This window comes from Lagenorhynchus albirostris, chromosome 8 (genome assembly GCF_949774975.1).
Source record: "Lagenorhynchus albirostris chromosome 8, mLagAlb1.1, whole genome shotgun sequence".
Taxonomy (NCBI): domain Eukaryota; kingdom Metazoa; phylum Chordata; class Mammalia; order Artiodactyla; family Delphinidae; genus Lagenorhynchus; species Lagenorhynchus albirostris.
Window position 1 is genome coordinate 39846351 of NC_083102.1, and position 27794 is coordinate 39874144.

A 27794-nucleotide genomic window follows, 5' to 3' on the forward strand; every position below is an offset into this window, starting at 1 on the left:
ATGGCCGCTGAGCCTGAGCGTCCGAAAAAAAAAAAAAAAAAGCTAAATTTAATCAAATCTCTAGGGCTTTAAAAATAACATCCTGGATCATAAATTACTTTTAGTAAAAGCCTAGTACCTAATTTGGCTTGGTGAGAACTTAATTGGAAAGTGTATGTAAAATAATTGAATATGTTTATTGTGAGTCTTTAATATTCCTTTTTATTCTTTAATGAAGAATAATTGTATAGCAACAGAAAACACAGTCAATATCTAAAGTCCTTGATTCCTTTCCTGCTCAAGCAAGGATCATTCTCCTTAAACAAAAATAATGTAGAGGGCTTCTCTGTTGGTGCGGTGGTTGAGAGTCCGCCTGCCGATGCAGGGGACACGGGTTCGTGCCCCGGTCCTGGAAGATCCCACATGCCGTGGAGCGGCTAGGCCTGTGAGCCATGGCCGCTGAGCCTGCGCATCTGGAGCCTGTGCTCCACAACGGGAGAGGCCACAACAGTGACAGGCCCGCGTACCACAAAAAAATAATAATAATAATAATAATGTAGAGAAATAGTTGCCATTAAAGAATCATCTCCTTGGGGCATATTAAAAATTATTGTAAGACTCATATGGATACCATGCTTCTATAAAGTGAGCTCTTTTTATTTAGCTTTAAAGCAGTACTATCAAAATTGTTCAGATTACCAAAGAAAATAAACAGAAGGTGAACTGGCTCATATGCCCACTGAAAGCAAACTGAGTTGAATGACTTAAACTTCCAGCCTTGTTTTTAGCTCAGAAGGGCAATTTTTCAAGTCTTTTTCCGTGGTCTTAACAAAAGCCATTAACTACTGAGCAGACTTTTTAAAGAAAATGGCTTATAAACACTAAATTATACCTATCCCAAAGCTCGATAGCTAGATAAATTCATAAATCAGTTAATAATAATGACCATTTTAGAAAGTGTTGATTTCGCTGGATATACAAAGTCCTATGTCAGTAGTAGAATGGCTTGTATTTGGCAACCATTGTTGGGAAATGAGTAGAAAATCTATCTTATCTCCTGAGGTTACTAAAATATAAAAAATATTTTACTCATTGAGCGGACCAAATTGTTTTGTGATGTGATTACATTGTAATTCAATAAAAACCATAATTTAAAAGCTGTTATTTTTGGTTATTTATGTATATATCAAAAGGTGTATTGTGGATTATTCGTATGCATTGCAAAAGCTCTTGCTTCCTCCTATATTCTGGAGGGTTCATTAATTCATTCATTCCTTTATTAACAGGTACTTAATGAGCATCTATTGCTAAGAACTATTCTATATTCTGAGTTTGCAATGGTAAACAAACCAGGAAAAAAAATTCCTTCCCTCTTGAGGCTTACGTTCAATTTGAAGAGAGAAGAATAAACTAGTGGTTACCAGTGGGGGACCGGGGAAGGGGAGAGGAGGGGGAGGTACAAACTACTGGGTGTAGGATAGGCTCAAGGATGTACAACATGGGTAATATAGCCAATATTTTGTAATAACTGTAAATGGAAAGTAACCTTTAAAACTGTATAAAAATTTAGAAACATTTTTAAGTAAAAAAATCTTTTTAATTAAAAAAAATTTTAAAAAGCAATTTGAAGAGAAAGTTGATTTTTAAATTTCAAATAAGCATATAATATAATGTCAGAGGTTAAAAATTAATGTGAAGAAAAATAAAACAAAGTATGGAATAGAGTATAATAAGTATATTTTTGAGGGGATGATCAGGGAAGTTCTCTCTGAGGAGGTGACATTTTCATCTCTGCAATGAAATGCAAATGAAACAGAGGGAAAAACCATGGGAATATCTGGGGAGAGAACGTTCCAGGCAGGAACAGCAAGTGACCTTGAGAAGAATGGTTGGTAGTGACGATGGAGAGATGGCCAGTAGCTTTGGATTTTATTGTGTGATGAGAAGCCTTTAAAGAATTTTGAGCAGAGAAATGAGGGAACCCTTTAACTCCTTCTTAAGTGACAATAGAGGCAAGAGAGAAAGCTCTGAGAACAATTTGAAGCAGTTAGGAGGCTCTGGCAAGAGAAGATAGCGCCTTGGACTAGGGTGTGTGCTGGATATTTTCTGTTTGCCTCTCCAGATCCCTTTCTATCCTTCACGGGTGTTTTGTACCCAGAAGGCTGGTTTGATTCAGCCAATAGGAGATACTGGCAGAAACTGGAGAACAGGAGGAGAGTTAGGAGGGTACTTATTCTCCAGGCTCACTCCCTGCAGGGTCACAGGAGTTGGTCCATTCCTCTACCATAGCTTCTCCTGAGCGGCCCCTGTCCAAACATCTGTTCTCTCCTGGTTCTATAACATCTCCCATCAATTGCCCCTTTAAACCTATAATGATAAGGCTTTGTGCTTTGGTAACCCCAAGATTTTATACTATCCCTTGTTGAGTTTCCTAAACTCTACTCATACCTTTAAACAATCCCTTCAATATATCCTCCTCAAATTAGCTGGTTTTAATGAGCCACCTGTTTCTTGCTGGGCCTTGAATGGCAAAGGATGATAATAGTGAAGATGATAAGAAGTAGTTGGATTCAGGATATATTTTGACAAGATCTGGTGAAAGACTGGATGTTTGCATATAGCATAAGATATGGAGAAGGGATACAACTCACTTTTTTTCCCCCTTAATAATATGGAAGTCTTCTAAGTTAAAACATGTACCTGTATTTATTTTCAACTAACTCAAAAGAATTCCAGAACATGGATACCATAGCTTATTAATTAATCACCCCACTTGAAATGATTTAGGTCATTTCTGACTTTTTGCTAATCCAAATAATGCTGCAGTGTACACTTTTTTTTTTTTTTGTGGTACGCAGGCCTCTCACTGTTGTGGCCTCTCCCGTTGCGGAGCACAGGCTCCAGACGCGCAGGCTCAGCGGCCATGGCTCACGGACCCAGCCGCTCCGGGGCATGTGGGATCTTCCCAGACCGGGGCACGAATCCGCGTCCCCTGCATTGGCAGGCGGACTCTCAACCACTGCGCCACCAGGGAAGCCCTGCAGTGTACACTCTTGGACATACATCTTTGTGCATGTGTGGATTTCTTTTTTCTTTTCTCCTTTTTTTTTTTTTTTTTTGGCCTTGCCACTTGGCTTGTAGGATCTTAGTTCCCCTACCAGGGATCGAACCTGGGCCCATGGCAGTGAAAACACCAAGTCTTAACCACTGAACTGCCAGGGAATTCCCAACAGTCCATTTCTGTGGATTTCTTAAAGACCGACATATAGAAATAGAATTACTATACCAAGAAATATATACCTTTAAAACTTATTTTATTATTTCCAAATTGCACTCCAAAAAGCAGTACTAATATCATTTCTAACAATATTGCCTTTCACCCTTACCATTAGGAGATTTTTCTCAAACTTTTAAAAAATCTTATGATAAAAATGTTTGTTACCTTCTTTGCTTTTACTTGAGTGATAGTAAGCATATTTTCATGATAGCTGGCCAATGTTTGTTGAGGAATAGGATTAAACACAGCTTCAAAATAGCTTTCCACAAAATACTTAATTACAAAGAGAAAAAAAACCCTCACAGTGGGGAAATCTGATACCACCTTAATTAAGTGACCAAAGTGAATGTCATCAGTAATGAGACAAGTTAAAATTGTGGACCACCTCATGGCAATGAGATATAATGAGAAAACAGCATCACCTCTGTGATATTACTACCAAAGATAGATAATCTGACTCTAATCATGAAGCAAACCCAAACTGAGGGACAAACTACAAAAAAATCTAGTTTGTGTTAAATTCATGGAAGGCAAGGAAAGACTTAAGAACTGTTTCAGAGTGAAAGAGACTGAAGAAATATGACAATTAAATGGCGTCTGTGGATTAGATGGTAGTCTTGAATCAACATTAATTTTCCAATTTTGAAGGTTGTATAATGACTTGTAGGAGACACGGGTCTTGTTTATGGGAAATTCACACTAAAATATTAGGAAGTGATGGGGCATCAGGTCAGCAACTTACCCTGAAATAGTTCAGAAAAAGAAGTTATTTGTGTTCTATGTGTAATTGTTATGAAAGCTTGAGATTATTAAAGCAACAACAACCAAATTTTTCACATTGGTAATCTGAACACTTCACTCTGCTTGGCACGCAATGGACACCACATATTCAACCTTGTGACAGGATAAATCTTAACTTGCTTTCTCTTTCTTAGTTTTCTTTTCTTTTGGCTGATATAGGTTTCAGCAGTCATAAATCATATAGCATAATAGTTGGAGAAATATTTCATCACACTATTTACAAGTCAGAAGAATAAAAGTTTCCCTGAGCTAATCAAAGGCTGTCTGTCATTGAAGGGGAAACCTCAGTAAGGTACTGGCTTGTTCCTCATATACTCCAGCCTTTGCAGGATTTAAGATGTAGAGAAGTCTCCTGAAATCCTGTGTTAAAGTAATTCAAATGTTATGCAAATTTCAGACATTAAAAAATAATAATAGGTCACCTAAATCTCAATTCTCTACAAAAACAACTGTGTTCTCTACAAATTATTTGCAAGAATCAACATAATTTGGGTTCAAAAATTGGTTGCAGATACTGTTATTGAAATAAAGCATGAAAATCTCTAAATATGACTTAAGCCAAAATATTTGCTTTCAGAATTATTTTTGCCCTTATAACTAAAGAGTTATATTTTAACAATATCTTCTCAATCTACTTCACACAGGAAGAGTTACTATGAAATATCCCTTTTAAGGGAAAAAAAACCCCTGAGAATCTATTGCAGAGTTTCGAAAACAATATGATTGTTATTATTGTTTCATTTTCTTTTTTTCTCTATCCCACCCCCTTTTTTAAATAAATTAAACTGAAAACTCAAGTAACAAGCTTTGAAAACAGATACAATTGTTACTTTGGGCTGCCATCTAGTGTTAAAATAAAGAACACATTTGCCATTTCCTTTTGAAAACTTGTATTGATAGTATTTTCAATATGACAGAAGTTAGAAGCTAATACTATAGTTAAAATATTTTTAAAATAAAAGTTAAATATATTTAAGGTATATAACATGCAATTTAATATATTGGGTTGGCCAAAAAGTGCCTTCGTTTTTTAAGTAAAAATAAAGACACGTTTTTCATTTTCACCGAGAACTTTATTGAACAACGTATTCACCCTTTTGTTTCACTACCTTCTGCCATTTTTCAGGCAACTTCATAATTCCATCTTCCCAAAATTTTTTATCTTTTTGAGCAAAGAACTGTTCCAGGTGCCTTTTACAGTCTTCCGGGGAATTGAAATTTTTTTCCATTAAGAGAATTTTGTAAAGACCGAAATAAATGGAAATCCGAAGGTGCAATGTCTGGTGAATATGGTGGATGAATCAGAACTTCCCAGCCAAGCTGTAACAGATCTTGCCTAGTCGTCAAAGAAATATGCAGTCTTGAGTTATTCTGATGGATGATTATGCATTTTTTGTTGACTAATTCTGGATGCTTTTCATCAAGTGCAGCTTTCAGTTGGTCTAATTGGGAGCAGTACTTGTTGGAATTAATCGTTTGGTTTTCCAGAAGGAGCTCATAATAGAGGACTCCCTTCCAATCCCACCACATACACAACATCACCTTTGCATGAAGACGGACCTTTGGTGTGGTTGGTGGTGGTTCATTTCGCTTGCCCCACAATCTCTTCCGTTCCACATTGTTGTAGAGTATCTACTTTTCATCACCCGTCACAATTTGTTTTAAAAATGGAACGTTTTCATTACATTTCAGTAGAGAATTGCATGTGGAAATATGGTCAGGAAGGTTTTGTCCGCTTAACTTATGTGGAACCCAAACATCGAATCAATTCATATAACCAAGCTGGTGCAAATGATTTTCAACGCTTGATTTGGATATTTTGAGTATGTCAGCTATCTCCTGTGTGGTATATTGTTGATTGTTCTCAATTATTGTTTTCATTTAATCGCTATCAACTTTAACTGGTCTACCCGACCATGGAGCATTGTCCAGTGAGAAATCTCCATCCAGCACGGGAATTTCACAAACCACTTTTGACACATTTGATCAGTCCCAGCACTTTTTCCATACACTGCACAAATCTTTTTTTTACGTTTCAGTTGTGTTTTTACCTTTCTTGAAATAATAAAGCATAATATGCTGAAAATGTTGCTTTTTTCTTCCATCCTCAGTATTAAAATGCCTACACAAAAATTCACCAATTTTAGTAAGTCTTTTTTTAAATGCACACAGATATGACAGCTGTCACATATAATCTAGCAAAAATGTTTCAAATGAAGTTAAAGACAACTAAGAGCTACTAGAACCATCTTATGGAAAAAATCAAATGAACCTTATGGCCAACCCAATACATATACATAGTGAAATGATTACTACGGTCAAGTCAGTTAATATATTCTTTCTTTACATAGTTACCATGTTTTGTTTGTGACAAGTGCACCTGAAATTTATAGTCAGCATATTTCCTTGGTTCAATACAGTATATTTTTTTTAGTTTAATTTATTTTTGGCTGTGTTGGGTCTTCATTGCTGTGCACAGGCTTTCTCTAGTTGCAGCGAGCGGGGGCTACTCTTTGTTGCAGTGCACGGGCTTATTGTGGTGGCTTCTTGTTGCGGAGCACAGGCTCTAGGCGCGCAGGCTTCAGTAGTTGTGGCACATGGACTCAGTAGTTGTGGCTCCGTGGGCTCTAGAACACAGGCTCAGTAGTTGTGGTGCACGGGCTTAGTTGCTCTGCAGTATGTAGAATCTTCCTGGACCAGGGCTTGAACCCGTGTACCCTGCATTGACAGTCGGATTCTTACCCACTGCACTACCAGGGAAGTCCCCAGTATAGTATAAGTATAGTCATCATGCCTGTACATTGGGTCTTTAAACTTATTCATACTCACATAACTATAAATGTGTACCCTTTGACCAACATCTCTCCAATTCCCCCACCATCCCAGCCCCTGGTAACTATCCTTCTACTCTCTACAACTATAACTTTGATTTTTTTTTTTTTTTAGATTCCACATACCATATATGGAATTTTATATGTATATATGATACATCATTATCTATTCATATGTTGGTGGACACTTAGGTTGTTTCATATCTTGGCTATTGTTGAACAATGCTGAAATAAACATGGGAGTATAGATATCTCTTTGATATCTTGTTTTCAATTTCTTTAGCTTTTTTTTTTTTTTGCGGTACACGGGCCTCCGGACGCGCAGGCTCAGTGGCCATGGCTCACAGGCCCAGCCGCTCTGTGGCACGTGGGATCTTCCCGGACCGAGGCACGAACCCGTGTCCCCTGCATCGGCAGGTGGACTCTCAACAACTGCACCGCCAGGGAAACCCCTCTTTAGCTATTGACATCCAGAAATTGGATTGCTGCATAATATGATAGTTCTATTTTTAATTTTGAAGGAAACTTCATACTTTTTTCCATAGTGGATGTACCACTTTACATTCCCATCGACAGTGCACAAGGTTCTATTTTCTCCACATCCTTAACAACATTTGTTATTATTTTTTTGATGATAGCCATTCTAACAGTGTGAGTTAATATTTCATTGTGGTTTTGGTTGCATTTCCCTGATAATTAATGATGCTGAGAATTTTTTCATGGACCTGATAGCCATTTTTATGTCTCCTTTGGAAAACTGTCTATTCAGTTCCTCTGCTCATTTTTTAATTGAATCATGGTGGGTTCTGCTATTTACCTGTGTGAGTACTTTGTATATTTTAACCCCATATTAGATATATGATTTGCAAATATTTTCTCCATTCTGTAAGTTTTCATTTTCTTGCTGGTTTCCTTCTCGGTACAGAAGCTTTTATGTTTTGATGAAGTCTCACTTGTTTATTTTTGCTTTTGTTGCCTTTGCCTTTGGTGTCAAATCCAAAAAGCTTTGCCAAGACAACTGTCAAGGATCTTGCTCCCTATATTTTCCTCTAGGAGTTTTACAGTTTCAGATCTTGAATCTGTTTTTAATTCATTTTGTGTTGGTTTGTACATATGGTACAAGATAGGGGTCCCATCTCATTCTTTTGCATGTGATTGTCCAGTTTTCCCAGCACCATTTATTGAGGAGACTATTCTTTCCCCATTGTATATTCTTGGCACCTAGTCATAAACTAATTTATATGCATTTGTTTATTTGGGGGCTCTTTATTCTCTTCCATTGATCTATGTGTCTGTTTTTTTTTGTTTGTTTGTTTTTGTTTTTTTGCGGTACGTGGACCTCTCACTGTTGTGGCCTCTCCCGCTGCGGAGCACAGGCTCCGGACGCGCAGGCTCAGTGGCCACGGCTCATGGGCCTAGCCGCTCTGCGGCATGTGGGATCCTCCTGGACTGGGGCACGAACCCACGTCCCCTGCATTGGCAGGCGGACTCTCAACCACTGCGCCACCAGGGAAGCCCTATGTGTCTGTTTTTATGCTGACATTATGCTGTTTTGATTACTATAGCTTTTACAGTATGTCTCATATTGAAGCCTCCATCAGGTACATTTTGACATTGGGGCCCAGCTCCTGTCTCTGGAAGTTCCAGTCCACGTGTGTATCCCTTCAGGAAATAGAACTTGCTCATTTTTCTGAGTTTTGTCTTGGTAAATGCCTAGCATTCTCGTTCTGTCACAGAAACAGGGCTCAGCCATGCCCAAGACCAAAATCAGGTTCCCTGGCTGATGCCTGGTTTCTGATACCTATAGATGCCCTTTGGCCTCCTGAGATTTCTCAGCATTTTTCAAGTAAATCCACCATTACCATGCCCCTTTACCATAGGGTTTTTGTTACCAACTATTTTCAAAATGTTTTAGTCAGCCCCTATTACAAGGAGAGTTTCCTTGTTCTTATCAGCCCCAATAGGTATGAGAGTCCTTGGTCTATGCCTTATCTTATTAGAGGTTAAGTGGGCAAAATCTACCAAATCTAAGAAATGGCAGTTTTACAAAGGTTCACCTCATTGTCTTCATGCTCAAGAGCTAATGACTGGAGGTGATTGGACTGCTGCTGTCCTTCAGAAGAAGTGCCATATTAACCTAGGAATGCAGTTTTAATGGCAGTCCCATTAAGAAGGATTTGGGGATTTTCAACACTTCTTGAATCATTTCATGCAAAGCTCATTTCATTAAAAAAAAATTGCCATTATATGTGGGTTCAAAATCTGGTAGATATTGACCAAGAGCCAACCTGGGAGTTGTGAGGCTCAGGGAAATACCTTTGTCTTATCAAAAAGGAAAAATACATACATATTCTTTTTGTATTTTCCTAAAAGTTGCATTTATTCTTCTAATCATTACAGTAATGAAAGAAATAATTTATAATTGAATCACACTGAGGTTAAGTATTCCCAAAATATAGGAATATTTTTCCAGTCCATAATGTCATAACTGGCAATTCTCCCCTTTAAACTGACCCTGTTTGTGGTAGCTCAGTGGTTCTCAATCCTTGCAGACCCAATGCCTTATTTTTTATTGCAAATATTTGGCAACATTTTTACCATTCTAAAATAAAATTCATAGATAATACAACCCTTCCATACATGTAATGTTCTAACTGTAATATAAATGAGTAGTGAAAGAGAAAGTTATTTATAATAAAATATATGTATTTCTGTGTAAATGCTCAGACATGATCACAAAAGGAGACAAAATGAGGCAGTCTGATGTTGGCACCTATATCTAATATCAACCTGAGTACTACAACTGCAAATATTGTTTACAGGTGTGTTATGTTGTTTGTTAATGTCACAGATGATATTGCCATTGACAATGTGATTTTCCAAAGGAATGAACAATTCTTGTTAAAGTTCTGAGGAAAACAGAGTAAAATCTTTCCTCAATATCTATGGTAGCTACATTTCTGGAAATTTCAGAAAATTAAAACCATACCAAGAAAATACTATGTGTTTATGAAAACTGAATAAAACCTAACTAACTGCTCTGATTATTATGAGCATATGTTTCAATTCACAAATGTCTGGAAGAACATTCAAAAACACAGCAAGACCTGATAATTTTGAATTGTGTGCAAGGCAGGGTGTCTAGCCTCTGACCCCAGCCATCAAATGCCAGTGGTGCTCTCTTATAATAGTGTTATCCAAAGTGGCCTGAGAGGCCAGTGTCACCCCCACTCCTGCATGAGATTCACTTGTAAAGCAAATAGAGACAAAAAACTGGCAAATTGAAATTTTTTGTTTATTCTGTAAATATTAATGAATAAGATATTTTATATATTGCATTTCTATATTTGGGATAGTATTTCTTATAGGTCCACAAAAATAGGCCCTTTATTATAATATCTGATAATACAGAGAAAAGCATAATTGCCAGACCTCAACATAATTTAAAGTCTGGAAGAGCAATACAATCTACAAGCTAACAGATATTATGACAGTAAGATATGGATATATAAGAAGAGAAATGATGTAATTTTCATAAATAATTTTTAAATTTTTAAAATATTTTACTATAATTATTTTCTTACACATTTTATGGGTGTAACAAATTTTCTCACAACTTTTTTGGGTCTTAGAAATTTTCTTACAAATATTATGGGTCAAATGAGAAGGAAAAAACTAAGAAAAGGTGGGAAAAGAAGACAAATAAGAAATTTAAAAACTATAACTATAACTTAAAAAGAAAGAAAGATGAATAAGTGAAAGTTTAAAGCAGGAAAAAATTTGGATAAGTCATGTATGTATGTTGTTGCTTTTTCTTCCTCAAAATTAATTTATATGACTCAGCAATTTTAGTGATCATAAAACCTCCAGGGGTATTTCTTATTCATCTGATAAATTTGTGGATGCATAGAGTATAACAAATAAAGAAAAATCTTTCAATCCTGAACATTTATCTTGCTGGGGAAAGAAAAAAGTTACCTTAATTCATTCCGTTCTTCTCTTCCTACCATGAATTGCTTCAGGTTCTGAAGGCTCAAATATGAAACTGGATCAGTTCTTTGGAAAGTTTCAAGATTGTGAAACTTTGAGGGAAATAGTAGAAATATGGGCACAAGGCAAAAAAATCCATAAGCCTGTGTTTCAATTTAGCAGCCCCATCTCATAGCCTAAATTAATGGTTTTCCCATATATTTCTCAAGAGTTCTTTTTTTTTTTACAATATTGTTTTTAATTAATTGAAGACACAACTTTAAGGGTGAGAGGGAACTCTAAGATTTCAGTATAACTTTGTCTGCAAGGGAAATCTAAATTGTGGCCCAGGATATCTAGAAATCCTCCAAAAAACAGAAAGGGGGAAAATTAAATCACTTCCCTTGGGAACTCATTTTAATGCCTAGCAGCATATTGGTCAGGAATATTGTCTAAGTTACAGTTTCACCATTTTTTAGATATACTCAGTAAGCTTTTAAATGATTTTTGGAGATATTGAGGGAGTTGATCCCATGTCCTTAAACCAGACCTTTCAAAGGACAAATCTAGAAAATTATTATAGCAGAAGGCCACAAAGAGATCTGTTTCTCTTGATGTCTAGATAAGTGACTTCCCACCAAAGTTATGGTAATCTAAAAAAGTTTTTTACTACTCTCTCCCCTTATCTGTTTTTTGTGAGGGTGTGAGTTGAATAGTCATCTCATCTGGTTAGCCAAATAGAGTTTGTGTCTTTGAAATGACCATGATCAGGATTAATTTACCTAAGGTTAAGTGGAATGAAAAGAACTAGAGGGCTGAGTCCAATCCAAAGCCTAAGAAAAGACCATGTTTCAAACTGAGGAAACTAAAATAAGCTAGTAAAACTCAGAAACCATTAGACCATGGTACCTGGATGGGCCAAGTAGATATTTTATATTGGAAAATAATGCAGTATTGCAACACCAGGTAAATTGAACATTACTAGTCTTTGTATATGTATCATTCAGAGATGGTAGGAATTAAATAAGGGCTGAAATGAAGGCTCTGACATTTTATAGTCCTTTTATTTGGCTGTATTAAGGCATGGTTTTAATCAAGTAATGAAATAACTATTCCTGTTTCCACTCTCAATATTAAGGAAGTAATTCTGAATACTGTACTTTGTGGTTAACGGCACAAAAGGCAATTCCATAGGTCAATTATCTTTTGCTTAAACCAACGGCTTCCCCCAAGAACAAAGAGCAGCAAATCAAAGCAGCTAATCGCTGTTACACTCAAGAAGATTTCATTATAAAATGCAACATTGTCATTACAGTCACTTGAATGTGCCACAGTGTACAAGTAATAGATCCTAAAGAACTGGTAGGGAAGGAAGCAAATAAGAATGACGCCTATAAAAAGCAGGTTTTTCAACTGGGCCCAGAACTCCTGATGGGATAGTAAGGAGTGGTGTAGCTTCCGCACCATCAACACAATGATGATGCTCTGGAGGACCAAGAGAATCACTGCAATAACTATGACGATAATGGTTATCAAATAGTTGATGACTTGCACATATGCATAAACAAGTTCTTTCTGGAATTTAAAACAGTGGTATTTGTCATAACCCTCATGAATTCCATACTGAGAAACAACCAGGGGCACCACAATGATAATCACAAGTAGCCACAGGGCAGTACTGGCAGCCACAGCATGCAGTTTTCTGTAGAATTCCACTTTGTCCTTGTGCTTGAAGAAGATGAGGTACCTGATGGCTAGGATCACAACGTAGAACAGGAATGTGAGGTACATGTGGATGTGCAGCATGGCGCTCACAAATTTGCAGAAGGGCAACCCAAATGTCCAAGTGTGCTCAATGAGGTAGGTCAGGCGAAAAGGCACTGTCAGGAGAAAAACACTGTGGACCACCACCAGGTTAATGACTGCTGTGGTGGTCACAGACCGGGTGTTCATTTTCACCAGCAGGAACAAAATGGAGATGATGCCCACCAGCCCTCCAAAGAGCACTATGAAGTAGAGCCTGGTTAAATGGGGTGACCTTATAGGGTTATTGCAGGAGGAACTATTGTGGTCAGCCATACTTCAGGAGTCACCTGGAAGAGATAAAGCACCAGTATAACTAACCAACTTCCAGAATTTTGTTCATATTTTGTTCACATTGCACTGGCAATGTGACTTTGTCATTTATCTGTTTACATGACGTAAGCTTTATGTGCCTTAAGAATGAAGATTATTGTCATATGCATTTCTGTGTACTCTACACTGAAAGCACAGTTAAGTCATTGATTCTTGACCTTTAATGGTTAAAGACCTCATCAAGAGGTCTGTATATCTACACAGTAAAAACTATTTGCATAAAACTGATTGCAGACCATTTGAAGCTGATACATGGACACTATTACTGTAGCAACCACTGGGGGAAAACAAATCTTAAGATGGACAGAAAGATGAGTGGGTGCATTAAATACGTGGAATATTTTTTTCTTTTATGTATCATTATAATTCTCTAATTCCTTCCAGCTCATCAGCAAATGATCCAAGAATATTTATGCTTAATTCCTTTAGGATGCTGATGAGTTTGGCTAAAAAACTGGCTAAATCAAGGCAGCAGCAAGCAATAGGAGGGTATATCTGAGTTTCTCATCACAGTTATATTATCATCTAAAAGTGAGACCTTGGCTAAGTTTTTATCATGGGCCCCACTAAGAATATAGCATGTCTCCTAATTCTCCCATTCCCCCACCTTTAAATTCATAAAAGAACCACTATCATTTTTCCTCTGGACTCCTGAAAGATTCTTTCCCTATACAGTCTTGGGCCCTTCTAATTATTATCCACATTCTAATATATTATTTACTAATTAATAAATATAGTAAATAATAAAGATGTATTAATCTAAATACTTATTAATCTTTACTTACTCTAATCAGGACACCTCACTTTCTTATTTAAATTCCTTCAATGGCCTCCCATTTCTTCTAAGGTAGAACTCAAAATTCTTGCATGTTTAGAATGTTCTGAGTTGTGGCAAAATCTGATCCCTTGAGACCAGATTCAAGAAATAATCTAGAGATGAAATTGACAGGATTTGACATGAGTTGTATATTGGGAAATGAAGGGAGAGGAAGTGTCTCAGTCACTCTCAGATTTCTTACTTGAACAACGGGGTGATAAGAGGTCTGTTTACTGATACCAGGGAAACTGAGGCTCAAATTTAAGGAAGAGCAGTAGTTGAATTATGCACTTCATAATTATGCACTTTGTAACATGTTTGCAATTATTCATTTTTTTAATATCTCTTCATACAATCAAACTTACCTAGCAATAAAAATGAACCAACTACTGATAAAATACTGATGAATCGAAAAAGCATTATACTAAATCATATATTCTCAATAGGGTAATATTGCCCCCAAGGGGGCAAACGTTTGTTCTGGAGGTGTGAAAAATCTTACTTTTACTGTATAAAATACAGATATACATATAGTACATAAACAGACAAACAGTATATCTGTGGCATTAAAATTTCATAAGAGGGAGAAAGATAATTAGGGAAATAGGTCTAAAAAGGCTCTTTAGAAGGGCAATAATAAAGTTGAGAACACTATACTAAATAAAAGATGCCAGCCACAAAAGACTACATGCTGAATGATTTCTTTTTCTAAACAATCACAACTAATGTGACAGATCAGTGTAGCTCAGGGCCCAGGTTGCAGGGGAAGGGATTAACTTCAAAGGGGCCTGGGGTAATTTATGGGATGATGGGATGTTTTATATTGTGTTGGTTACAATTGTAGTTATTTGTCAAAGCTCATTGAATTGTACACTTAAAATTGGTGAATTTTCTTGCATAGAACTTATACCTCAATAAGACTAATTAAAAAATAATAATAACCTGGCCCCAGAGAGCCTCTACTTTCCTGGGTATGGAATAGAATTTCCTTGCAGCCGATCTTAAAACTTGCCTCATGTTATACTGGTTCTGTGTGATGTGTACTCTCTGTACTTGCCTTTTATTTTTCTCTGTAGAAAAGTAGTTCCATCAGGTAAATGTGAAATTATACTGTGTTCATATCTGATTCAAGGATGAATAAGTTCTGCTCATCATTTTTTCAGCTATTTACCTAGAAGGGCCAGCTTCTAAAAGAAGAAAATATGATCAGTTGCATATCATCTATCTCAAGTCCTCCTTCCTTATCACCAACTGCCATGGTCTCTCTCTTTCAGATAGAAGAAGCTCATGTTAAATCTCTTCTATGTACCAGGTACTACATGAGATGCTTGCCTGAACATAGTCTCATTTGACCCTCAAAGCAGTCCTGTGTATTGTATATGTATCACTATACTGATTTTCAAATGAAGAAACTGAGCCCCAGTCTGGATATCATTTGCCAAGTTTTCCAAAGTCTCTCTCTCTCTCTCTCTCTCTCTCACACACACACACACACACACACACACACACACACACACACACACGCATGCACGCACACACACTCATTATTGTAAGTCATGGAGAAGCACGTGTGCACGTGTGCATCTCCTAAGCCCAAGCTTCTAAATCTTAACATAAGAAGGGGGGAGGCCATGAAGAAATTTGGTTCTACTCACATAACTGTATGCCAGTATATCTTAAAAGCTGCTTTTCCTTCTTTTTTTTTTGGCCGTGCCATGTGGCATGTGGGATCCCAGTTTCCCCAACCAGGGATCAAACCTGCGCCCCCTGCACTGGAATCACTGGACCACCAGGGAAGTCCCTGTTCTTCTTTCCTTTTGGATTTCTTATTTTCTTATTCCCTTTACTTAGTTTACAGCAGATCCCATAAGTTAGCTCATTTAACATCCATTCTAACCTTTTCTGGTCTGCCAGAAAATTTCTGTACAGATTTTTTGCAGTTATAGTGGTTGTATGTGAACTAGTTTCTGCCCGTTTGTTGCACTACTGCAAAACTTGGAGGCAAAGTGAAGGATATCAATGTGGAGAGAGTTTAGATCATTTGGCAAGACAGTAATGGAAATGTCTGGTTGCTCTGGGACAGCAATGGCACAGGTCTCCAGAGCTATACATCATGAATTTCAGGAAGCAGTAGTTAGTGATGTTTCTGCTATTAATCCCATGGTAGTATTGAATATTTTTCTCTACATGGAGCATGTCTTTGTAGCAGCCAAGCCTGGTTCCCAGACATTCCATGATATTCTGTAAACTGTTACCTTCTAATAAACACCTTCTGCTTAAACCAGCTAAAGTGGGTTCTGTTGTCTGCAACTAACAACCCTGATATACCCGGTTAATTCCTATGATCTTTTAAGAATCAACTGAGGCATCATTTCTCCCAGGAAGCCTTTCCTAATATGCATTCTCAATTCAGATTGGATGTCATTCCTCTTTTGTCCCATGGAATGCACCAACCATGCTTACCTCTATTATAGCACTTATCACACAGACCATAATTCAGTTCTGCCTTCCAAACAAGACTGAGCAAGGAAGAATCCAGTTTTCCTTTGTATTCAAAGAATCTAATGAAGTTATTTAAATTAATGTAAATATTATCATTGAAAACTAACATACTTATAGTAGAGTGCCCTAATATGAGTATACAGTTCAATGAATTTTAACATAATAAACATACCCTCACTGAAGGTAATCACTATCCTGACAACTAAAACCACATAGTAGGTTTGTCTACTTTGAATTTTATATAAACTCAGTGTCGTTTTTTTGTGTGTATCTAGTTTAATTCACTCAACAATATGCTTTAAGATTCATTTATGTGTATGGTTTTATCTTATTTAGTATATTGTGTCATTGTATGACTATTTCACCATTTATCCAATCTATTGTTGATGGACAGTAGTGTTATTTCCACTTATAGGGCTATTATAAATAACGCTATAAACCATAAGCAAAACAAAAAGACAACCCACAGAATGGGAGAAAATATTTGTAAACAATGTGACCCACAAGGGATTAATCTCCAAAATATACAAACAGCTCATGCAACTCAATATCAAAAAGACAAACAACCCAATCAAAAAATGGGCAGAAGATCTAAATAGACATTTCTCCAAAGGAGACATACAGTTGGCCAAAAAGCACATGAAAAGATGCTCAGCATCGCTATTATTAGAGAAATGCAAATCAAAGCTACAATGAGCTATCACCTCACACCAGTCAGAATGTCCATCATGAAAAAGTCTACAATCATACTAAATACTGGAGAGGGTGTGGAGAAGAGGGAACCCTCCTACACTGTTGGTGGGAATGTAAATTGGTACAGCCACTATGGAGAATAATATGGAGGTTCTTTAAAAAACTAAAAATAGGGGCTTCCCTGGTGGTCAGTGGTTGAGAATCTGCCTGCCAATGCAGTGGACACGGGTTCGAGCCCTGGTCTGGGAAGATCCCACATGCCACGGAGCAACTAAGCCCGTGCGCCACAGCTACTGAGCCTGTGCGTCTGGAGCCTGTGCTCTGCAACAAGAGAAGGCCACGACAGTGAGAGACCCGTGCACCGCGATGAAGAGTGGCCCCCACTCGCCGCAACTAGAGAAAGCCCTCGAACAGAAACGAAGACCCAATACAGCCAAAAATAAATAAATAAATAAATTTATTTATTTTAAAAAACCCTAAAAATAGAACTACCATACGACCCAGCAATCCCACTCCTGGGCATAGATCCAGAAAAAACCATACTTCAAAAAGACACATGCACCCCAATGTTCTTTGCAGCACTATTTACAATAGCCAAGACATGGAAGTAACCTAAATGTTCATCGACAGATGAATGGATAAAGAAGATGTGGTACATATATACAATGGAATATTACTCAGCCATAAAAAAGAGTGAATTAATGCCATTTGCAGCAACATGGATGGACCTAGAGATTATCATACTAAGTGAAGTAAGTCAGACAGAGAAAGACAAATGTCATATGATTTCACTTATATGCGAAATCTAAAAAACGAACTTATTTATAAAACAGAAACAGACTCACAGACTTAGAAAACAAACTTACGGTTACCAAAGGGGAAAGGATAAATTAGAAGTTTGGGATTAACATATACACACTACTATATAAAAAATAGATAATCAACAAAGACCTACTCTGTAGCACAGGGATTTCTACTCAATACTCTGTAATAACCTATATGGGAAAAGAATCTGAAAAAAGAGTAACTATAAGTATATGTATAACTAAATCACTTTGCTGTGCACCCAAAACTAACACACCATTGTAAATCAACTATACTCCAATATAAAATAAAAATGAAAAAAAAATGCTACTCTGAACATTCTTTTTTTTTTAATTATTTAATTAATTTATTTATCTTTGGCTGCATTGGGTCTTTGTTGCTGTGCTCGGGCTTTCTCTAGTTGTGGCAAGTGGAGGCTACTCTTTGATGTGGTGTGCAGGCTTCTCACTGTGGTGGCTTCTCTTGTTGCAGAGCCTGGGCTCTAGGTGCCTGGGCTTCAGTAGTTGCAGCTCTCAGGCTTTAGAGCACAGCCTCAGTAGTTGTGGCACACGGGCTTAGTTGCTCCTCGGCATGTGGGATCTTGAACCCATGTCCCCTGCACTGGCAGGCGGATTCTTAACCACTGCGCCACCAGAGAAGCCCTGAACATTCTTATAAATATCTTTTGTGAAAATAAGCATTTCTGTTGGGAATTTACGTAAATGTGAAATTGATGGATTGTTTGGTATGTATATGTTCAGTTTCAGTGAAAACCGCAGTTTCTGAAATAAATTCCCACTAACAGTAGATGAGAGTTTCAGTTGTTCCACAACCTCGAGAACATTCAGAATTTTCTGTCCTTTTTGTTTTTGCCATTGTAGTTGATATAGTTGTATTGCATTGTGCTTTTAATCTGCATTTACCTAATGAATAGTAAATATGAGCACATTCATAGGTATCTGTTGGACACTTGCATATCCTGTTTTGTGGAGTGCCTTTTGAAAGTCTTTCACATTTCTATTTGGTTGTCTGCCTTTTTCTTATTGATCAGTAGTAGTTCTTTATGTAGCCTAGATATTACTCCTTTGTTGGAGATATGTATTGTAAATATCTTCTTCCACTTTCCTTTCATTCCTTAATTGTTATCTTTTGATGAACAGAGCATCTAATTTTTGGTATTACCAATTTGTCAAATTTTCCTTCAGTCAGCACTTCCATGTTCTTTTAAGGAATCTGCCTACTCAAAAGTATTAAAGATAGTATACTGTTTTCTTCTATTTAACTTCCTTTTTTTAATTTTTAGATATACAATTCATCTAGAATTGATTTTTTTTAATATAAAGTAAGGTAGGAGACCATGATTATTTTTTCCCATATAGATAAGCAATTGACATGGAATTGGAAATACCATCCTCACCCACACTAAACTGTGTCATAAATCAGGTGACCACATATGAGTCAATTTAGCCCATTTTTAGGTCTCCAGTATGTTCCACTGGTTTATTAATCTATACATGTGCGAATATCACACTGTCTAAATCACTGTTGCAGTATAGTAAGTTTTCATAGCAGGTAGTGCAATTTTTTTAGCTTTCTTTTCCTTAAGATCACCTGAGCTATACTTGACCTTCTGCATTTCCATATAAGCTCTGGAATCTGCTTTAAAAAAGTCTAGTGTTTTTAATGGATTTTCATTAAAATTGTAGATACCGATAACTTCAGACAGATAGTAATAGCTTTTCAATATGTCTTCTAATCACTGAACGTAATATATCCCTCATGTTCTTTTTTTTCTAATTTTTTAATTATATTTTTTTGAATTTTATTTTTTCATTCAGCAGGTTCTTATTAGTTATCCATTTTATACATATTAGTGTATATATGTCAACCCCAATCTCTCAGTTCATCCCACCACCACCCCACTGCCATTTTCCCCCCTTGGTGTCCATACACTTGTTCTCTACATCTGTGTCTCAGTTTCTGCCCTGCAAACCAGTTCATCTGTACCATTTTTCTAGGTTCCACATATATGCATTAATACACGATATTTGTTTTTCTCTTTCTGACTTACTTCACTCTGTATGACAGTCTCTAGATCCATCCACGTCTCTGCAAATGACCCAATTTCGTTCCTTTTTATGGCTGAGTAATATTCCATTGTATATATGTACCACATCTTCTTTATCCATTCGTCTGTCAATGGGCATTTAGGTTGCTTCCATGACCTGGCTATTGTAAATAGTGGCTGTATCAGTTTACATTCCCACCAACAGTGCAAGAGGGTTCTCTTTTCTCCACACCCTCTCTAGCATTTGTTGTTTGTAGATTTTCTGATGATGCCCATTCTAACTGGTATGAGGTGATAACTCATTGTAGTTTTGATTTGCATTTCTCTAATAATTAGGAATGTTGAGCAGCTTTTCATGTGCTTCTTGGCCATCTGTATGTCTTCTTTGGAGAAATGTCTATTTAGGTCATCTGCCCGTTTTGGATTGGGTTGTTTGTTTGTTTTACTATTGAGCTGCATGAGCTGTTTATATATTTTGGAGACTAATCCTTTGTCCATTGATTTGTTTGCAAATATTTTCTCCCATTCTGAGGGCTGTCCTTTCGTCTTGTTTATATGGTTTCCTTTGCTGTGCAAAAGCTTTTAAGTTTCATTAGGTCCCATTTGTTTATTTTTGTTTTTATTTCCATTACTCTAGAAGGTGGATCAAAAAAGATCTTGCTGTGATTTATGTCACAGAGTGTTCTTCCTATGTTTTCCTCTAACAGTTTTATGGTGTCCAGTCTTACATTTAGGTCTCGAATCCATTTTGAGTTTATTTTTGTGTATGGTGTTAGGGAATGTTGTAATTTCATTTTTTTACATGTAGCTGTCGAGTTTTCCCAGCACCACTTATTGAAGAGACTGTCTTTTCTCCATTGTATATCCTTGCCTCCTTTGTCATAGATTAGTTGACGATAGGTGTGTGGGTTTATCTCTGGGCTTTCTATCCTGTTCCATTGATCTATATTTCTGATGGTCTCCTTTCCTCTGCAGAAGCTTTTTAGTGTAATATAATCACACTTGTCTGTTTTTGCTTTTGTTGCCTATGCTTTTGATGTCACATCCAAGAATTCATTTCCAAGGCCAATGTCAAGAGGTTTTTCCCCTATGTTTTCTTCTAGGAGTTTTGTGGTTTAAGCTTTACAATTAAGTCTTTAATCCATTTTGAGTTAACTTTTGTGTGTAGTATAAGATGAGACTCCAATTTCATTCTTTTCCCTCCAGTTTTCCCAACACCATTTATTAAAGAGACTACCCTTTCCTCATTGTGTATCCTTGTCAAAGATCAGTTGACATATATGCATGGGTTTATTTCTAGGTTCTCTATTCTGTTCCGTTGGTCTATGTGTCTGTTTATATGCCAGTGCCATACAATTTGCATTACTTTGTAATGTATTTTGTATTACAGCTTTTTATGGTAGCTTTGTAATATGTTTTGAAATCAGAAAATGTGATGGCACCAGCTTTGTTTTTCTTGCTCAAAATTGCTTGGGTACTCAGAGTCTTTTGTTGTTCCACATGAGTTTTAGGATTTTTTTCTCTTTCTGTAAAAAATGTCATTGAGATTTTGACAGGGATTATATTAAATCTGCAGATCACTTGTGCCAGTATGGATTACTATGAGTAGTAATTATAACAATATTAATTCTTTCAGTCTATGAATGCAGAGTATTTCCACTTATTTCTGTGTCTTAATTTCTTTCATCAGTGTTTTATAGTTTTCAGTGTACAAGTCTTTTACCTCCTTGGTTAAGTTTATTCCTGAGTGTTTTATTCTATTTTATTCTCCTATTGTTAATGGGTTTGTTTCCTTAACTTCTGTTTCAGATAGTTTATTGTTAGCTTATAGAAATGCAACTGATTTTTGTATGTTGATTTTGTATAGTGCAAGTTTAATGAATTCATTGATTCGTTCTAACAGGTTTTTTTGTAGAGTCTTTAAGGTTTTCTACATATTAGATAACATTATCTGCAAATAGACATAATTTTACTTCTTTCTTTCCAATTTGGATGATTTTTATTTCTTTTTCTTGCTCTTTTTACTTCTTTTTAATTGCTGTTTTAATTTCTTTTTCATTTCAGTACCGTGGTGAATAGAAACAGCAAGAATGGGCATCCTTGCCTTGTTCCAGATCTTATAGGAAAAGATTTCAGTATTTCACCATTGATTCTGATGTTAACTATGGATTTTTCACATATGGCATTTATTGTGTTGAGGTAAGTTCCCTCTACACATAATTTTTTGAGAGCTTTTATCATGAAATGGTGTTGAATTTTATCAAATGCCTTTTCTGCATCTATTTACATGATTGTGTGACTTCTATCATTCATTCTGTTAATGAGGTGTATCACATTGATTGGTTTATGTATATTGAACCATTCTTGCATACAGGGATAAATTTCACTTGGTCATGATGTTTGATTTTCTTTAATGTGCCATTGAATTTGATTTATTAATATTTTGTCAAGGATTTTTGCATACATGTTCATCAGGGTTATTGTGCAGACTCCCAGATGGTCTGCCTTAAATCCCAGCTGCTGCATTCTGCCGTATCTTTTGGCTAAGCTGTGCCGTGCACTCTCTCAGCCTGCCTGCAGGGGGCACACTCTCACTCACATCACTCCCAAGGAAACCATCTCCACTGTGGCCTAGGTAACACAATGAGAAAAGAGAGGTTAAAAGGCTCTTTCTTCCTAGAGGGTGTTCTTTTTTTAAAAACTCTCTTCCTCTTTGCCTCCTTCTACATGGCACTTTCTCTTTTTTGTTCTCTTGAAGACTGCTCCATTTCACACAATTGTCCTCCTCCACCAGGATGGCTCATCAGCTTTTGAAAGCCAAACAGAACTAGAATGGAGCCTAGAGGAAGAAGACAATGAAGCAGTAAAGGCTTTTGAGAGTCATAGGTAGTAAAGGAGATCAGATAGGGATTTGGGCCCAATTTCTTGGGGGGGGGGGGCGGGGAATGTGTGTCCAAGAAGTATTCCTCTGCATGTGGGATATGACTCCAGTGATTAATAGAAAATTTTAATTAGTTGGCATAAAAATTTTATTTCTCCTCTCCTTCATTCTTTCTCAGAGAAGCACTTAATTCTCCTACATAAATGACTTGCTTGTAGCCGTGACTGTGTATGTCCACACTATCAGTCACTTTCCCACCTGTGTAGGGACATTGTGAGCAATGTCATATTTTTCTTACTGTCAAATTTCTTTATACAGTGGTTTACTTCAGTGACAATAACAACATCAGTTCAACCAAAGTAAACGGATTTGTTTGAAACTAGATGGTTAAATGTTTCCTAACCTATTACTTTATGTGTTAGAGTTGGACACCCACAAAGAATAGGGGATAGCTCAAGTTTTTACACAAAATTGGAATTTCAAAGCTTAAAAATCTTGGAAAGAAATGCCTTCATTTCAAAAACTTTGAACCACACAAAAATAGTAAATGCCATTCAGAAATGCTTCCAGTGCATCACTGTAGAATAATAGCTTGCTAATGAGAACAGTCCTACCCTGGAAGAACCGAGAGGATGTCTGAGAGAAGCAGTAAGCTGTGTGACAGACGGGCCTGGGAGACAAACACCGCAGGCAGGACCTGGGGACCTGAAACAATTGAGCCACCACCCACAGTCATAGCGCTCAAGGGCAAGCTCAGTTGAGGGCTTTGACATGTGTTATATATAGAACTTGACAAGTGAGGTTCAGTAAACACTTGCAGATAATATATACTCTCTTATTAAACGAGAAGTTCTCTTTCTTCTCCTGGATATCAAGTTTAGATGCTATGTGTTTGGATTTTTTAATATTCAGGCTCAGGTTTGGAAATTTGCCCTGTGCTTTGGGACAGACATTTTGAAGAGGAAAAAGCCTGAAATTAGAAGACACCTGGATCGAATGTTTGAGACACACTAGTTATTATTATTTAAAGACTCCACCTCACACCCAATTTTTGTAGAAAAAAATAATGTGAGCACTAGCCCAATATTTACTGCATGGTAAGTGGCCAGTATATCTGTAGTGATTGAATGAGTTAGTGAAAGAAAAAGAGAGAAATCAAGAAAAAGGGGGATGGAAAGATAGAGAAGGGAGAGGAAAAACGAAAAGAATAAGAAGGAGGAAGAGGGGGAGAAGAAGAAGGAAGAAGAGGAAGACAGGCTCTAAGGTTCCCAGCCAGCCGTGCTGTCATCACTTGCAGGCCTTGAGCTGACTAATATCTTCCTGGCATCGAAGTCTTTCTACCTGGAAATAATACAAATATATTTATTTACTCACTTGATTGTCTACTATAATATGAACTTTTTGCAAAAGAGTGCAGCTGACCTCTGTAAGACCTGAAAGTAAGGGCTATAGTTTCTGCTTCCAGGGAGATGATCCATTATGAATACAAGGAGCCAGGGAATTTTTTGTTTTATTTATTTATTTATTTTAAATTTTATTTTATTTTTTTTATACAGGCTCTTATTAGTCATCAATTTTATACACATCAGTGTATACATGTCAATCCCAATAGTCCAATTCATCCCACCACCCCACCACCCCCCGCCGCTTTCCCCACTTCGTGTCCATACGTTTGTTCTCTACATCTGTGTCTCACTTTCTGCACTGCAAACCAGTTCATCTGTACCATTTTTCTAGGTTCCACATAAATGCGTTAATGTACGATATTTGTTTTTCTCTTTCTGACTTACTTCACTCTGTATGACAGTCTCTAGATCCATCCACGTCTCTGCAAATGACCCAATTTCGTTCCTTTTTATGGCTGAGTAATATTCCATTGTATACATGTACCACATCTTCTTTATCCATTCGTCTGTCAATGGACATTTAGGTTGCTTCCATGACCTGGCTATTGTAAATAGTGCTGCAATGAACATTGGGGTGCATGTGTCTTTTTGAATTATGGTTTTTTTCTGGGTATATGCCCAGTAGTGGGATTGCTGGGTCATACGTTAATTCTATTTTTAGTTTTTTAAGGAACCTCCATACTGTTCTCCATACTGGCTGTATCAATTTACATTCCCACCAGCAGTGCAAGAGGGTTCCCTTTTCTCCACACCCTCTTCAGCATTTGTTGTTTGTAGATTTTCTGATGATGCCCATTCTAACTGGTGTGAGGTGATACCTCATTGTAGTTTTGATTTGCATTTCTCTAATAATTAGGGATGTTGAGCAGCTTTTCATGTGCTTCTTGGCCATCTGTATGTCTTCTTTGGAGAAATGCCTATTTAGGTCTTCTGCCCATTTTTGGATTGGGTTGTTTGTTTCTTTAATATTGAGCTGCATGAGCTGTTTATATATTTTGCAGATTAATCCTTTGTCTGATGATTCATTTGCAAATATTTTCTCCCATTCTGAGGGTTGTCTTCTCGTCTTGTTTATGGTTTCCTTTGCTGTGAAAAAGGTTTTAAGTTTCATTAGGTCCCATTTGTTTATTTTTGTTTTTATTTCCATTACCCTAGGAGGTGGATCAAAAAATAGCTTGCTGTGATTAATGTCAAAGAGTGTTCTTCCTATGTTTTCCTCTAACAGTTTTATAGTGTCCAGTCTTACATTTAGGTCTCGAATCCATTTTGAGTTTATTTTTGTGTATGGTGTTAGGGAGTGTTCTAATTTCATTCTTTTACATGTAGCTGTCGAGTTTTCCCAGCACCACTTATTGAAGAGACTGTCTTTTCTCCATTGTATATCCTTGCCTCCTTTGTCATAGATTAGTTGACCATAGGTGTGTGGGTTTATCTCTGGGCTTTCTATCTTGTTCCATTGATCTATGTTTCTGTTTTTGTGCCAGTACCATATTGTCTTGATTACTGGAGCTTTAGAGTATAGTTTGAATTATGAGAGTCTGATTCCTCCACCTCCGTTTTTTTCCCTCAAGACTGCTTTGGGTATTCGGGGCCTTTTGTGTCTCCATAAAAATTTTAACATTTTTTGTTCTAATTCTGTAAAACATGCCATTGGTAATTTGATAGGGATTGCACTGAATCTGTAGATTGCTTTGGGTAGTATAGTCATTTTCACAATATTGATTCTTCCAATCCAAGAACATGGTATATCTCTCCATCTGTTGGTGTCATCTTTAATTTCTTTCTTCAGTGTCTTATACTTTTCCGCATACAGGTCTTTTGTCTCCCTAGGTAGGTTTATTCCTAGGTATTTTATTCTTTTTGTTGCAATGGTAAATGGGAGTGTTTCCTCAATTTCTCTTTCAGATTTTTCATCATTAGTGTATAGGAATGCAGGAGTTTTCTGTGCATTAATTTTGTATCCTGCTACTTTACCAAATTCATTGATTAGCTCTAGTAGTTTTCTGGTGGCATCTTTAGGATTCTCTATGTATAGTAACATGTCATCTGCAAACAGTGACAGTTTTACTTCTTCTTTTCCAATTTGTATTCCTTTTATTTCCTTTTCTTCCCTGATTGCCATGGGTAGGACTTCCAAAACTAAGTTGAATAATAGTGGTGAGAGTGGACATCCTTGTCTTATTCCTGTTCTTAGAGGAAATGCTTTCAGTTTTTCACCATTGAGAATGATGTTTGCTGTGGGTTTGTCATATATGACCTTTATTATGTTGAGGTAGGTTCCCTCTATGCCCACTTTCTGGAGAGTTTTTATCATAAATGGGTGTTGAATTTCATCAAAAACTTTTTCTGCATCTGTTGAGATGATCATATGGTTTTTATTCTTCAATTTGTTAATATGGTGTATCACATTGATTGATTTGTGTATACTGAAGAACCCTTGCATCCCTGGGATAAATCCCACTTGATCATGGTGTATGATCCTTTTAATGTGTTGTTGGATTCTGTTTGCTAGTATTTTATTGAGGATTTTTGCATCTATATTCATGAGAGATATTGGTCTGTAATTTTCCTTATTTGTAGTATCTTTGTCTGGTTTTGGTATCAGGATGATGGTGGCCTCATAGAATGAGTTTGGGAGTGTTCCTTCCTCTGCAGTTTTTTTGAAGAGTTTGAGACGGGTAGGTGTTAGCTCTTCTCTAAATATGTGATAGAATTCACCTGTGAAGGCATCTGGTCCTGGACTTTTGTTTCTTGGAAGATTTTTAATCACAGTTTCAATTTCATTACTTGTGATTGGTCTTTTCATATTTTCTATTTCTTCCTGGTTCAGCCTTGGAACGTTATACCTTTCTAAGAATTTATCAATTTCTTCCAGGTTGTCCATTTTATTGGCATAGAGTTGCTTATAGTAGTCTCTTAGGATGCTTTGTATTTCTGCCGTGTCTGTTGTAACTTCTCCTTTTTCATTTCTAATTTTATTGATTTGAGTCCTCTCCCTCTTTTCCTTGGTGAGTCTGGCTAATGGTTTATCCATTTTGTTTATCTTCTCAAAGAACCAGCTTTCAGTTTTATTGATCTTTGTTATTGCTTTCTTTGCTTCTATTTCATTTATTTCTGCTCTGATCTTTGTGACTTCTTTCCTTCTACTAATTTTGGGTTTTATTTGTTCTTCTTTCTCTAGTTCCTTTAGGTGTAAGGTTAGATTGTTCACTTGAGATTTTTCTTGTTTTTTGAGGTAGGCTTGTATAGTTATAAACTTGCCTCTTAGAACTGCTTTTGCTGAATCCCAAAGGTTTTGGATCATCGTGTTTTCATTGTCATTTGTTTCTAGGTATTTTTTGATATCTGTGATTTCTTCAGTGATCTCTTGGTTATTTAGTAATGTATTGTTTAGCCTCCATGTGTTTGTGTTTTTTACGTTTTTTTCCCTGTAATTCATTTCTAATCTCATAGCGTTTTGGTCAGAAAAGATGCTTGATATGAGTTCAATTTTCTTAAATTTACTAAGGCTTGATTTGTGACCCAAGATGTGATCTATCCTGGAGAATGTTCTGTGCGCCCTTGAGAAGAATGTGTAATCTGCTGTTTTTGAATGGAATGTCCTATAAATATCAATTAAATCTATCTGGT

General features: G+C 36.7%; 1 protein-coding gene across 4 annotated transcripts in view; it reads right to left on the reverse strand.

Annotated features, from left to right (window-relative positions):
- Positions 1 to 10169: 10169 nt before the first annotated feature.
- Positions 10170 to 27794, reverse strand: part of LOC132524636 (probable G-protein coupled receptor 141) — a 188807-nt gene continuing 171182 nt past the window's right edge. For 2 of the 4 annotated variants that reach the window (XM_060156844.1, XM_060156845.1), the window contains exons 4-5: positions 14868 to 14997; positions 10170 to 12950 (exon numbers count right to left, since the gene is read on the reverse strand). In XM_060156844.1, the coding sequence (XP_060012827.1) occupies positions 12025 to 12936 (912 nt within the window). In that variant the 5' untranslated portion in view covers positions 12937 to 12950; positions 14868 to 14997 and the 3' untranslated portion in view covers positions 10170 to 12024. The remainder of the gene's footprint in view (positions 12951 to 14867; positions 14998 to 27794) is intronic. The other 2 variants (XM_060156846.1, XM_060156847.1) reach the window with 1 other exon arrangement.